General features: G+C 39.8%; 2 protein-coding genes across 2 annotated transcripts in view; one reads left to right on the top strand and one right to left on the bottom strand.

Annotated features, from left to right (window-relative positions):
* Nucleotides 1-6691, bottom strand: part of LOC106927112 (splicing factor U2AF 65 kDa subunit-like) — an 8041-nt gene extending 1350 nt beyond the window's left edge. The window contains exons 1-10 of the mRNA XM_015002449.2: nt 6580-6691; nt 5127-5280; nt 4930-5033; nt 4681-4832; nt 4488-4604; nt 3757-3895; nt 3604-3683; nt 1197-1319; nt 1033-1119; nt 1-45 (exon numbers count right to left, since the gene is read on the bottom strand). The exon at nt 1-45 is cut by the window's left edge and continues 198 nt beyond it. Of these exons, the coding sequence (XP_014857935.2) occupies nt 1-45; nt 1033-1119; nt 1197-1319; nt 3604-3683; nt 3757-3895; nt 4488-4604; nt 4681-4832; nt 4930-5033; nt 5127-5280; nt 6580-6628 (1050 nt within the window). The 5' untranslated portion in view covers nt 6629-6691. The remainder of the gene's footprint in view (nt 46-1032; nt 1120-1196; nt 1320-3603; nt 3684-3756; nt 3896-4487; nt 4605-4680; nt 4833-4929; nt 5034-5126; nt 5281-6579) is intronic.
* Nucleotides 6692-7039: 348 nt separating this feature from the next.
* LOC106927111 (dehydrogenase/reductase SDR family member 7C-B-like) lies at nt 7040-14399 on the top strand. Its single transcript, XM_015002447.2, has 7 exons — nt 7040-7388; nt 9895-10072; nt 10149-10261; nt 11248-11458; nt 11536-11628; nt 12286-12435; nt 12508-14399. The coding sequence occupies exons 2-7, from the start codon at nt 9910-9912 to the stop codon at nt 12711-12713; spliced, it is 936 nt and encodes a 311-aa protein (XP_014857933.1). The 5' UTR covers nt 7040-7388; nt 9895-9909; the 3' UTR covers nt 12714-14399.
* The last annotated feature ends 348 nt before the right edge of the window (nt 14400-14747 follow it).

The following is a 14747-nucleotide window of genomic DNA, read 5'->3' as shown; positions in this document are numbered from 1 at the left end:
CAGCCCCGGCACCTGCAGCGTCACCGGCGTCTCGATGATGGAGGTCTGCAGACGGACAATGAGTTAACACAGAGCTTTTCAAAGTGAGAGGCGCGACCCAATGAGGGGCGCCAGAGCTCTTCAAGTGGGGCCTGACACAAGGAAAAAACATGAACGTTTAACCAAGTTTATGTAATTATTCATCCTTGTTTCTTTTATGATTTCTGTGTTTGCAGAACAGAACTCCATCATGAATTTTAATTATTTTGATAAGTTTATCTATGAAACTATTAAGGATCTTGAAATAGGACTGGAGATTATTTTTGACTAATGTCTTAAGAGTTCTTAACAATTAGGCTAAACTGCTTTGACCCATTTATTTATTTCATGGTACTTTTAACATATTTTGAAATGTTAATGCTTGTAATATTCTCAGTGAAGTGACTGTGATGCCTGAGATTATTTTCAGTTTATGCTAACAGATACTTAGTGAAGTGACTAGGAACATTAGTCACTTCACTAAGTATCTGTTAGCATAAACTGACTCTGCAAGTTTATGCTAACAGAGTCCTGAATTAAATTTTGAGGAATAACTTTTTATTTGTTGCATAACATGTAATTAATCAATTATTGAACAAATTAATTTGTAATTCATTTCAAATCTCATTTGCATGAAGTTTTAAATGTAAATAAAAATTTAAATTAAAATAAGTTTTAAAGGGGCCGGAGGATAAAACTGATTGCTTAAGATTGTTTGTGTTGTTGGCATAATCTTGTCTCTTTGTATTTATTTGATATTTTATCTATTCAACACATTTTTGGTACTTTAGAGCAAATTTATTGTTTTGCCTGTTCATCCTAGTTTTCGGTCATCAACATCCCATTGCAAAAACCAAGTCCTGATGTAATTATTATTAATCTTAATGTTACACATAACAGAGACATAATGAACAGATTTGATCATTTAAAGTTGTCGCTCTCCCACTTTTGAAAACCCCTGACCTAATTCATATTTGGCTCATTTTAGAGTCATACATTGCATCTCAAACTCACAGGATTAGCGTTTTTGGCGCCCACGCTGGCCCTCTGGACGATGAGCTTTTTGTCGCCCAGCTGCATCCCGTTGAGCCCGGCGACCGCCTGAACAAAAACAAGCACAACTTCAACCGACACATCCAACCGCCTGCTGATGCAGTTGGATGCAGCAGAGCATTTACCTGGTCGGTGGCACTGATGTCGACGTATTCGCAGAAGGCGTAACCTTTGGACAGCGATGTGGCGCTGTCCTTCACCAGGTTGAAGGCTTTGAGCGGCCCGAACGACGTCAGCAGCTCCTTCACCTGCAAACAGCAGCCAGAGTCGCTCTAAGAGCAGAAACCCCTCTGAACGCAACGCTGCAACACAGCGTGGCTGCAACGCTGCAACACAGCGTGGCTGCAACGCTGCAACACAGCGTGGCTGCAACGCTGCAACACAGCGTGGCTGCAACGCTGCAACACAGCGTGGCTGCAACGCTGCAACACAGCGTGGCTGCAACGCTGCAACACAGCGTGGCTGCAACGCTGCAACACAGCGTGGCTGCAACGCTGCAACACAGCGTGGCTGCAACGCTGCAACACAGCGTGGCTGCAACGCTGCAACACAGCGTGGCTGCAACGCTGCAACACAGCGTGGCTGCAACGCTGCAACACAGCGTGGCTGCAACGCTGCAACACAGCGTGGCTGCATCTTCATCCCTCATCACTGACATGCAAAAGCATCCACCCTCTTGAACTGAAAGGTGCGGCATGCACAGTGCTCAGAGTGCATGGAGAGCGTCTGTGAATGTCAATTTAAAGTCCTGATACAGTTTCTCAGTTGGATTCAGGTCAGGACTTTGACTAGGCCACTCTAACACATGAATATTCTTTGATCTAGACATCTAGAATTTATCTATTTCTTTTTAAAAAAACTAAAATCACCAAAAAAAATAGATCAGATTTTTTTCTACACCACAATAAACTACACATCAACTTTTATTGAAACTTCCCAAAGAAGAAAATGTATCAATCCTCTTTTTGTTAATGTTTTAAGCTTTTCTTTGTTTTAAAATCTAAACACAGAAATAAAGTAACATTTCCTATAGCAGATATTCAAGTTATTTTTTCAAAAAAGGTTATTTAACATCTCTGGCTCTAAATGAGTTTTGTTCATTTGGACTCTTTGGTTTATAGAGGCTGCAGATTCCAGGTTTAGGCAAATAACATGTTAGTTTTCAGCCCTAAATTAGTGACCCTGGAATTTTATTTTGGATTATCAGAGTTCAGCTCCCTGAATCCAAATGCAAGCCACACTTTTCAGAAAAACACTGAATCCCTTCCTCTTCTCTGAGCACCAGACACTGTGTTTGTGTGAATACTTTCACAGTTAATGAGGCTAAAAACAGTGTCCAACGTAGCGTTTTATGCTAACTGGGTTTAAATGATTAAATGTTCTGTATTTACAGCACAACCAGGGTGATTATTGTAAAGATGCTACAAACCATCCAATCAAAGCTTACCTTTACAGAAACCCCTGTGCCCCCCACTGCTAATAATCACCACCTCGCCTTAATGAGCTGCTGTGTTTCCCCCCAGATAACCAGATCCTAAGCGCTCCAAAGGCATGATGGGAAACAGAGAGCCTGGCGGCTCACTGTGGATCCGAGTGTGGACCAGAGATTCTTACTTGCCTTGAGTTACATGTTGGCATGGCAGCAGTGGATGAGTACTACTGAACAAACTATGAGCGCAGACTTAACGACCTTACTGGCCCCTAGCTGGGGACAAAGTGGGGGGACAAAAATGAAAGAGCTGTGAGTATCAACGCAGAGCAAGTGACTGAAATTTTTCAGCAAATGAAGAGGAAAAAGAGAATAACAGACATCAGGCTGCATGAGCACAGAGTAGCGGCTACATCTGAACAACATCTGACTCAAAAGAAAAGTCCACTCAGTTTTCCTGCAGCTGGAGGCGTTTCTGGAGTCGTTCAGGGAAGTTTCAGCGTTTCAACCAGGCATCCTCAGCAGATTGGAGATGAAAACTCATTTTACAGGACCTGGTCATGAAAGTCAGACCTGCTTCATACCCGACATCTGGACGAGAAACTCCCACAGACTGCAGACGCTTCACTTTGTAATATCGGATAAATATCTCTGACTGCAGATAAAACTGTCAGATTTCCGTTCCATCCAAAGGAGCAGACACAATGCTGCCCGAAACGCAAAAAAACACCAAACAACTGAAAAAATCCAGAAAGGCAAATTTAAAGTACCTGATACAAAGGTTGGCTTATATTTTATTAAGGTGGACTTTTTCTTTGAGAAGAAATGAATGATGTTTATAAATAATAAAGCTAAAATGTACTTACCTTTCCTAAGTCATTTTGCTTAACATTAGATTGTTATTAGGACTCTTTTACATCAAGAATGTAGATCATGTTGGAGCTACCACAGTCAGATTCCTACATTATGATCATTACTAAAGGTGCCATGTTTCTACAGGAAGCCTCAGCGGACATTAATGTCCAATTGAGAGCAACTAGAAGCTCAGCGTGAGAAAAGAGAGGAAAACAAGAGAAGCTGTGCAGACTGCCGTCAGTAGATACCTGGTCGTCGTTAAGGTAATTAGGAAGGCCTCCGATGAAAAGTTTATGAGGCGAGTCAGGAACGACTGTGGAGACGACGCCTACGCATCGGGAGGACAGGAGAGTTAGAGAGCGCCCAGCGGAGCGGGGCGGCTGCAGCGGAGAGGCGGACACCTGGGACATGGAAGGCCGGCTGCTCCGAGATTCCAGGTAACGGCCGATAGTCATGAGGCCGTCGGATCTTCAGCGACTGACCCTGGAAGATGATCCCGTCAAAGGCCATGGCCTGCGTCGTCTCGTCCACCGACCGGAACTACAGGAGACAGACAGAGACAGGACAGAAACTGGCATCAGGACGTTTATGCTATTTAATAAATTATGTTAATAAATTATATTCACTACGTTCCAATGAGTCTTGTTTATTAGATTAAACAAGATTTTTAAGAAGGTATTAAACACAGTTTTTATTGAACCCATGTTTTTTAATTTGTTTTATTGGTCTCATGTAATATTCTGATTTTAAATTTCAGGATTTCATAAATCCTGAACTTAAAAAAAATGAAGCAGAATAATTCTTCAAAACTAAAAAAACTAAAAAACACCTGTCGTGTTTGCACCTGTCGTGTTTGCACCTGTTGTGTTTGCACATTTCATGTTTGCACCTGTCGTGTTTGCACCTGTCGTGTTTGCACCTGTCGTGTTTGCACATTTTGTGTTTGCACATTTCGTGTTTGCACCAAATACACTCTAAATGTTTATCACAAAGTCTTGCAGAAAGTAATATGAATTATTAATGAGGGAAGACTTTCTATGTGATATTTCTTAAAGAAAAATGAAAATCAGTAAAAACTATTGAAGGAAAATCAAAGCTTTACAAAAGACTGACTGGAATCTTTAAGGCTGACCTCCAGGAAAGCAAAGTTTTTGTCCTGATTGATCTGGACGGCCAGAACCGGGTTGCTGGGTGCCTGAGAGAGGCCTGCCAGACGCATCTGAGCGTTGAAGAACTCTGCCATCGACTCCTGTGCAGCAGAATCACAAAATGAGATGAAAAACGATGCAGGACTAAGGAACGGCGCAGCGTGGTGCAGCCTTCACCTCCGTCACACCAAACGGGATGTTCCCGACGTACAGCCGCCTGGCTTGTCTCGTCATCTGACTGCCGACGATGGGAACTTGCGCGGGCGCGACAGCCACTCCGGTGGTGGCAGCGGTAGCCAGCAGAGCTATGGTCGGGATCTGACCTGCCGCTGGGGGAGAGACGGCGTTGGACAGACGGGAGATGATGCAGCAGATGAAACAGACAATCAGTCAGCAGAACGCTAAAAGAACTCAGGGTACGGTTACCTTGCATAGCTTTGTATTGCATCGGTGTGATGTGCTCAAAGCCCGGAGGAGGAACATCCCAGTATTTACACGTCTTTTTCTTTCTCGTTCTCCTTGGTGAGCGGCTAGATGGAGAGAATCACCACATAAAACGGTGTTGGTAACAGCTGGTGTCCCAGTATCGGTGTGTTTTCCTCTCGGTGAGGGACGAGCCTGACCTGTGCTTCTTGTGCTCCCTGGAGGAGCTGCGGCGGTCCCGGCTCTTCCGGTCCCGGCTGCGGCTCCCTCGGTCTTTGCTCCAGCTGCAATGCTTGTCGCCGCGGCCTGCAGACCCACTGCGACTCCGCTTCCTGTGCCGCTCCCTCTCCCTCTCTGTGGACACAGAACCATCCTCCATTAAACACAACAAAACAGGGAACAGGGACCCAAGCAGCTTTCTGACCGATCTTTAAAAACCAGACCTGCTGACTCCAACTTTAGCCGACACAATTATTCTATCTGAATAGTCGCAAAATATAGAGCTTGTCAGGATTAAACCAGAGGTGAGAGGTAACTAAGAACATTTACCTGAGTAGTATTTTTAGGACAAACATACTTTTAGTAGTTTTACCACACTGTACGTTTTACTTTTACTAGAGTAACATTATTTTGACGTCCTGCTTTTAAGTCAAATTTCTGACTACTAGACCCACTTTGAGAAACTTTGCTGAATAAAAACAGGCTTGAGTGAGACCTCTCATTTTTACACAAGCTTTGTTTTTTACTGTAGATACAGTAAGATAAAGTAAATAATATATATACAGATTATAAGTACCTTACAATCCAATAGGTAATGTATTATTGTACGAATTAGTGTAATAAATTTGATGTTGAAATTTTTTTTATTTTGCCTGAATTTAATTTAGAATAATTTTATTTTTTTAGTCCTTAAAATACGAGAATCTCCAGCTAACCTAATATTTTAACATGGTTAAACATTAAATCAGATGTTATGATCTACTCAGTACTTAGGAAGACTTTTGACTTAATATTTACTCTTATTGGAGTAATTTCTTGGAAAACTACTTTTTACTGTTACTTGAGCACATTTATTTCTACTCTGACCAACTCTGGATAAAGTACATCCAGAAACCTGCTAATTAAATATTTATATGAATGAATAATTGCCATCATATGTGGATTTTAAAAATGAGCAAACAAACAATTGTTGTTTAATAAAAACTGTTAGTTTGTTGTATAATCCTTCCATGCTGGTTGAAAAACCCTTTATAAATAATCAATAAAAATAAAATAATATTGCATTTATGCATATGAGTGGATGTGGACTTCTGACAGCTGCTGAAATGTAAAAAATTGTTATAGATAAATGTAATAATACATAATATTAAAGTAAGAGGATGCTGCTGCCTCTTTCCCCCCACAGGTGAACTGGTAAATGATGGATGCGGTCTGTGACATGAAGCCGAGCTGAGCCTCATCGCTGCCAGGACACGCAGTGAACCATCTGAGCCGCAGAAACATAAAGTTGTCGTCACGCCGGTTTATTCATTCATAAAAATCAGCGAGCTAACGGCACGCGCAGCCGTAACGGCGCTAGCTTGTGCCTTAAAAACCGGGACAGACAGAAAATGCCGACGGAAGAAATTTAAAAATATAAATAAATAAACTAACCTTGTCGGTTCTCGCTCAGTTGTTTCTCAAACTCCTCGAAATCTGACATTATGTCGACAAAAAGCTGCTGCGGAGAGAAAATAGCGCTGCTCTGAGACGACAGAGAGAAAATATAAACTGTCCGCTGCTGTATCAGTGCAGAGAAACCGAGGACTCCTCTGTGCGGAGATAAACAAGAGCAAAGTACATCCGGTCAGGACTTCAAAATAAAGGCTTCAAACCTTATTTCTGGCAGGAAAAAAAGATGGCGCATTCCATTTGTTCTCTGAAGTTTGAAGCTGTTTGAAGTCGGAAAAAATATAAAAGTTCGCAATGGGAAATATTGTATATAAATTGCATCTCATTTACAGCGGCACACACAGGGTTGTACATCTATTTGTGAGGATATCCTTTAATGTTTCATATCTTAAAATACTTAAAAATACACTGCTATTATCATGTATTGCTAATGGTGGCTAGCTGGGTCTTTAAATTACATGTTGAAGGTTAAGAACTTTAATTAATTTGCAAACTAATTCGGTAACCGGTTTGGGTTGGGCCAGAGTTGGTAAAGTTGTAATAATCTGTCAAGACTCCAAGTGAGTAAATTCACTTTTGATTTTCAACACAATCCAATCGGCCTTCAGTGGGATCAGTCACTGCCAGTCAACAAGCCAGTCAGCTGTGCAGCTATTAAAAGAGCTCAAATCCCAAAGTATTGCAGTGGAGGGCTGGCCAGTTGTCGTGCTGGAGGAGCCGTGCTGAGGCGTGCAGCTCCAGCTCCTCAGGAGGCGAATCAGACCTGACTACCTGCAGTCCTCTGGGAAACGGTGAGTGGGAGCCCATAACTCCTAGATCACTCTCTCTCTTACTCGTAATTTCAACTCTTTTAGCTGAAATGTAAGGAATATAGAAAGACAAAGCAGAGCAGAAGATAAACTCCTTTCTTTCCTCCTCATAAAGCTGTTTAAGGATTCGGTGACGTTGAAAAGTTCAGCATCTATTTTAGTTCTGGTTTATATATAGAGAGCTTAACTTGGACAAACGACTGGAGCTCGGCAGCATAGCTCCAAATTAAAAGGTTATGTTCATGTTTCCAGCTGATGCTTCATGTTGCTTGTTGGTTTTATCATGTTAGATGAGAGAAATGTGGAACAACACTTCCAGGGTGAGATGGGCTCTGGGACTCCGGCCTGCCGCTGCGTCACCCTCCGATCCAGGAATAGTTTTCAGTCTTTGGTCATATTTGAACAGTTTACAGCCTTCCTGTGTGTCTGAGCACTTGTATTAATCATTTTATTTGTTTCACTGTGGCAGTATGTGTGCGAGAGCATTCACACCTCTCAAACACTGAAAAGACACAAGATCTTACCAAGTATCTTCGTCTAGCTCTTGGTACAAATATCTTACTTGATAAAACTAATTTATAAGTAAATTTTCAGCAAGAGCAGCTTGTTTTAAGTCAATAATTCCTTAATACTGATGAAAAGTTCTAGTTTCACTGGGGAAAAATGTCTTGTTTTGAGTGAAATAATCTGCCAGTGGAACTAAAACATTTTAATCAGCATTAAGGAATTATTGACTTAAAACAAGCTGTTATTTCTTGCTGAAAAGTTTCTTGAAAGTTAGTTTTGTCTCAGTTAAAGTTTTCTAAGAAATTAGCACTAAAAATAGATGAAACTATTTGGTAAGATTTTGTGTTTTTACAGTGAATTTTTCTGTTTGTTTTATTGTATTTTTGCAGATGTGATAATATCTGCAGCCATCAGCATCTGCATTATCTAAAGAAATTTATATAATATTTGATAAAATATTTAATTTCTCTTTGGGATAAATAAAGTATTTTTGGATTTGAATTCTTTTTAAAATGAAATTGTATACCTTATAAGGGCTTCATGATGCTGTTTGTTGATTATTATTTTCCTAAAAACAGCTGAAGCCTTCACTGAACAGCTGGAGCTTAAATGAAACACATTTCGACTAAAAGTCGTGTTTCACTTTTATTCCACTTAATAGCTCTGTGTTCTTGGTGTTTTTTTAAATCATAAAATTGCAAGAAAGTAAAATAAAGTCTGTGGTTGCAACATGACAAAATGACCAACATATGATTTATATCTACATGCTGTAGATGTTTTACATTTATACGAATATTTATTATTCTGTATACAGCCAGTATTTTCATTTTGATCGTGTTTAAAATGTGTTTTCTGTCTTTGTTTCAGAACCTTAAGAGCTCATAGTTACATAGAAAAATGATAGTAGAGGGTGAGATGAGTTCCAATGTGTCAGAGACGGTGAGACGACTGGAATGAGAATCTACTCAGTAGAAACTAAATCGATTTTAACATCCATCTCATCCCATGTTTCTACTGAAATCAGAATCATCTTTCATTTAAAATTCGTTCACATGCTTACACATAATATAACAATTATTTACAATGACCTTTCATGACATAAAAAAGTACACTCACTTTTAGTTCTGGGGTTTTTCATACCTGTTTTCCTAAAATCTTAAGTTATTTAAAGCTGACCTGAAGAGCATAAAACCCAGCAGATATGGAGAACCACTGAACAGAGTGTAGTTACTTTATATTTTCTGCCATGACTGTATAATGTAAATAATGGTGGTTTGCAAACATTATTTGTTTTAATTCAATTTGTATTTTTGAATTAGTTTGAAATCTGCTACCTTTTGTTTTTCTGCTCAGTATTTAGCATACAAGCAGATATGAGATTAATTCCTCCTACACTTTCTGTAACATAAGCTAAGTGGGAGCTAGTTGATACTATATACATTTGTTGATTTGATTTTTAAAAAGTGCAGAGTAAAAAAAGAGTGTAAATATATGTAATTGAAGGTTTTTTTAAAAGTGAGCCTTTAAGTTTGTGGTCCAGTGTTGATTTCAGTGTTTAAGAAGAAGCATCTCTTTAATTTTAGCTAATTAGCTAAGCTAACTAGCTGGCAGTCGTCACGCTGACAGCTAGTTAACCCTTTAAAACACGTTCGGTTTTAAAGGGTTAAACAAATTGTTTCAGCAAATTCTGTAAAAGATAAAAATAAAAACTAATGAAATATGTTCATTTAAGTACATAAGTGTTTTGATTTGAAATTGACGTTTATGTTAACTTTTCTCCTTGATGTCATTTATTTTATGCTAAGCTAAAAACAAGCAACACAGTTTAGCACAGGGATTGATGCAAGTTTGTTTGCATCGATAAGCATGTTGTCTGAAAATATTGGAAACATTTCTTCCATATTTTTGCTTGAGCATTTTCAGTGACTTGATCGTCAACATGGCTGCTGGATATCTAATGTAAAATGAAATAATTTTCCAGGACAGCCCTCCAGAGATGGACTCTACATGGACCACCACCATCCTGGTGGTTCCCTGCGTTGTGGTGCTAACCGCTGGATTTTTTTACCTCTATGGCGCCATTATCAGCCTGCTGTCTAAAACATCCGTACGCAATAAGGTGGTGGTAATAACGGATGCTTTATCTGGGCTGGGAAAAGGTAAGGCGGACATAAAACATCCCCGTCTTTGAAGGCTGGCTTCAATGTTCCAGCTTTTTCTGTTTCTTGTGCGAAGAGTGCGCAGGTGTTTTTCACAGAGGAGGAGCCAGGCTGATCCTCTGTGGGAAAAGCTGGGAGAAGCTGGAAGAACTGGCAGATGAACTGGAAAACGCTTCGGATCCTACAGTAGTAAGTACAATCAGCAAGAAACAAGAAAGGGAAAAATATGAGTGTAATACAGCGATTCTCAAACTGCAGATAGCTTCTGGACGGAAACCTACACAGAAAGCTATAAAATAAACTTTTAGAATACTTCTCATTTTTATTCACTATTCAATCATTTTTCTTTTACATTCATTTCGCATAATTTCTGCCTCATGACTTCTGATTTTAATCAGCCAGGGGGTCTTAGAGAGGTTTGCAGTCGTGTCCACTTTTTCTGGACAGCTTTTCCATTTGCGCTAAGCTAGCTTGATAAATGTGCATCTTCTTTCTAATCAAGATTGTTCGCATAAAATGTGCTAAAAGTAACTGTCAGTATTTACCCAGTAGTCTTTGAATGTTCAGGTGACAGTTTTCTTTGATTTTGTTGATTACTTTTATTTGTCCTCATGTTTTGCGTTGCTACATGTTGAATTTTATTATTACTGCATGTTTTGGGGACTACAGATGGAAATTAGCCGTCGTAGCTATAACCTGGAGCAGAATATTTCTCCTTCAGTTAATGTATGTCCATTTAAAAATAACATTTTAAACACTTAAATTAAGCAATATATTTTATAATAATTATTGGTAAACAAATTACATTTTATGATAAATGATTATTAAAGATTTTCTTTTTCTTCTCGTTTTCCATTCAGCGTTCTAAGGCCCACAGCGCCCTCTGGTGGCCTCCCACAGTAATGCACATGAAGACGTCAGATTTTATCTGCTTTTATTGTTTTCAGGTTCTCTAATGTTTCTGAAGTTTGACAGTCCTGCAGATATTATTGGGGCGGTAAAGTGTTGAGTCTGTGTCAGTGGACATTCAGTGAATACACAATAGACACTTAACTTCAAACTATTCATCTACAGAGAAACGGATGTAGAGGTATTTTTTCTGGACCTCAGAAAAAGCTGAATTGTGAATTTTTTAGCTCATGAAACTAAAAGCTGAGTTGTGTCCTCATCCTCAGACTTTCCCGCCAAAGCTCGTGCTGCTGGACTTTGGAGACATGGACAGCATGGCGGAAGCGGTGGCTGAGGTTCTGGACTGCTACGGCTGCTTGGACATCCTCATCTTCAACAGCAGCATGAAGGTCAAGGCTCCGGCACAGAGTTTGTCTTTGGAGACGGACAAGCTCCTCATGGACAACAACTACTTTGGACCCATCACTTTGGCTAAAGGTAGCTGACTGGAACATGTTTAACTTGATTTTTATTTTATTTCTGTGATGATGATGATGATGTGACGTGTGTTTCAGGTGTACTGCCCTCCATGGTCTCCAGGAGGAGCGGTCACCTGCTGCTGGTCAACAGCATCCAGGGGAAAATCGCCGTGCCTTTCCGCACCGCGTGTGAGTTTGAAATAAATCAGTGTTACTTCATAAGGCAGTCAGAAAGATGAGCCAGCTGGGAAAAATATAAAGCTGCTTCTCACCGGTTCCAACGTCATAATCAGTTCTGAAAATCAGGTTCAGCTCCTCATGAAGTTCCAGATTGTTTCCAACCTCACTGTGACAAATATCCTGATCAACAACGCTATTGTTAAAATTAGTCACAATTTTCAAGGTTTGGTGTAGAAAAAGCAACACCAACAGAACATGGTGCCGACTTGAAACACGGTGGTGGCAGCATCATGCTCTGGGGTCAGTTGTCAGTGTGGAAGATGAGTGATTTTTCCTCACCATTACAGAGAGTATAAGAATGTATTAAATAAACTAAACGATGACTTACTTAGAGGACAGAGTCCAGAACAAAGCGGCGGTCCAACAGAACGTTGGCTTGACTTTCTGACTTTTCTCTTCTAATAGATTTATTCATTTTTTCAGCTGAACAATAAATTCATATTAAAGGTGGAAATGTCAATTATTCAAAAGGCTTCAGTTTCAACAGAGACTTTTAAGAAACGGGTGTCGCGGGTCTGCATGGGAATCCAGTTATGTCCTAATTAAAGTTTCATGAAAACCTGCCAGTTTTGGTCGGAGGTTGTGATTCGAGGAGGTTTTTTCCAGACGCAGCTTCCAAACATGCAGTCCAGGCATTCTTTGACTGCCTGAGAGCCGAGGTGGAGGAGTTCGGCATCTCCGTCAGCACCATCAACCACACCTTCATCAGCTGCTCCGCGGCGGCGCCGGCGGCCTCGACATCCCTGCTGTGGCCCCGTGAGTAAAATCAGAGGTTGAAACCAAACCATGTTTGGGGTTAGAGACTGAAGGTTTGTGTTGTGTCTGCAGTGCTGTTCACCAGGAAGCCAGGCGGCGTTTCTCCAGACGAGGTCGCCACTGAGATCGTCAGGACGCTGAACAACAAGAGGAAAGAAGTGCTAATTGCTCCCTCACTTCCCAAAATGGCCATTTTTGCCAGATCGTTCTTCCCTAACGTTTTCTTCGCTGTGATGGCTGCAGGCGTGAAAAACTCTGCTGCCTCTGAAAACATGTGAAGATCAGTGACCTTTTAATGAAGGTTATCGATTAACGATTTATGGTTGAAAATGACCTGGAATTGTTTTACCACTCTGAGACGACCCGTCAACCCATAAACCCATCAACCTATAAACCCGTCAACCCATAAACCCGTCAACCCATAAACCCGTCAACCCCATAAACCTATCAACCCATAAACCCGTCAACCCATAAACCCGTCAACCCATAAACCCGTCAACCCATAAACCCGTCAACCCATAAACCCGTCAACCCATAAACCCATCAACCCATAAACCCGTCAACCCATAAACCCGTCAACCCCATAAACCTATCAACCCATAAACCCGTCAACCCATAAACCCGTCAACCTATAAACCCGTCAACCCATAAACCCGTCAACCCATAAACCCGTCAACCCATAAACCCGTCAACCCATAAACCCATCAACCTATAAACCCGTCAACCCATAAACCCGTCAACCCATAAACCCGTCAACCTATAAACCCGTCAACCCCATAAACCCATCAACCTATAAACCCTTCAACCCATAAACCCGTCAACCCATAAACCCGTCAACCTATAAACCCGTCAACCCCATAAACCCATCAACCCATAAACCCGTCAACCCATAAACCCGTCAACCCATAAACCCGTCAACCTATAAACCCGTCAACCCCTCAATCCATCAAGCCTTCAACCCATCAACCCGTTCCACTCTGACATCATTAACCCTCGTTTCGAATCCCGTTTGATTATTGGTCAAACGGGATTTGACCAATAATCAAACCTATCAAATCAAACCTAGAAAACCTAGAAGGTTTTCTAGGTTTAATTTCTAGCTTGTTATTGCTGTTATGGTGTAATAACTGCTGTTGTGATGTAATAACTACTGTTATGGTGTAATAACTGCTGTTGTGATGTAATAACTACTGTTATGGTGTAATAACTGCTGTTGTGATGTAATAACCGGTGTTGTGATGTAATAACTGCTGTTGTGATGTATTAACTGCTGTTGTGATGTAATAACTACTGTTATGGTGTAATAACTGCTGTTGTGATGTAATAACCGGTGTTGTGATGTAATAACTGCTGTTGTGGTGTATTAACTGCTGTTGTGATGTATTAACTGCTGTTGTGATGTAATAACTACTGTTATGGTGTAATAACTGCTGTTGTGATGTAATAACCGGTGTTGTGATATAATAACTGCTGTTGTGATGTAATAACCGGTGTTGTGATATAATAACTGCTGTTGTGATGTAATAATGGCTGTTGTGGTGTATTAACTGCTGTTGTGATGTAATAATGGCTGTTGTGGTGTATTAACTGCTGTTGTGATGTAATAATGGCTGTTGTGGTGTATTAACTGCTGTTGTGATGTAATAACGGCTGTTATGTGTAATAACTGCCCTGTACTGTTTGGTGTGACTCAAATAAGAATAATGTAAAAAAAATTCTAAGCATTTTGTGTAAAATGGTTAAACTGGTTCCCATCATTTGTCTATTTTTAGTAGTTTTACCTTGACTGGGTACAAACATGATTCATGTACACTGTAAGTATTTAAGTCAGTAAATATTTAAACTAAACATACATTACAACTTTCTCAGATTGCAAAAGATAAATAATGGTGATGGCAATTAAACAAAGTAAACTATTTGTCAAATGTATTTAAAATAAATAAATGTCTACATTTAAATCAAAAGCCTCTTGTCTTAGTTTCTGTATTATAATATTTCTATGTACACATTTTAGATTTTTTAAAACAAATTAAACTTTTTATTTTTCTTTAATTTTCAAGTCAGTTTTGTTTTGATTAAAAATGAAAAACGAATAAAGATCAAATTACTCATTTTACTTCAAACATACCATGTTTAAGTTTGTATTGAGTTTGATTCATTTTATTCTTTAGAGTCAAACATAAAAACATGCTATTTTTTCTTCGCTTAAGGTGAACATTTATAAGACTTTTAGATCTTGTTTAATTTATTTCAATTTCAAGGTTACACATTAATATAGAATTTTTTTTTTAAATCACGGATTGTTTTTATTC

The sequence above is a fragment of the Poecilia mexicana genome, unplaced genomic scaffold (assembly GCF_051168715.1).
Source record: "Poecilia mexicana isolate PSO_F unplaced genomic scaffold, ASM5116871v1 scaffold_8, whole genome shotgun sequence".
In the NCBI taxonomy this organism is placed as follows: Eukaryota; Metazoa; Chordata; class Actinopteri; order Cyprinodontiformes; family Poeciliidae; genus Poecilia; species Poecilia mexicana.
This window is presented reverse-complemented; position numbering and strand designations above follow the sequence as displayed.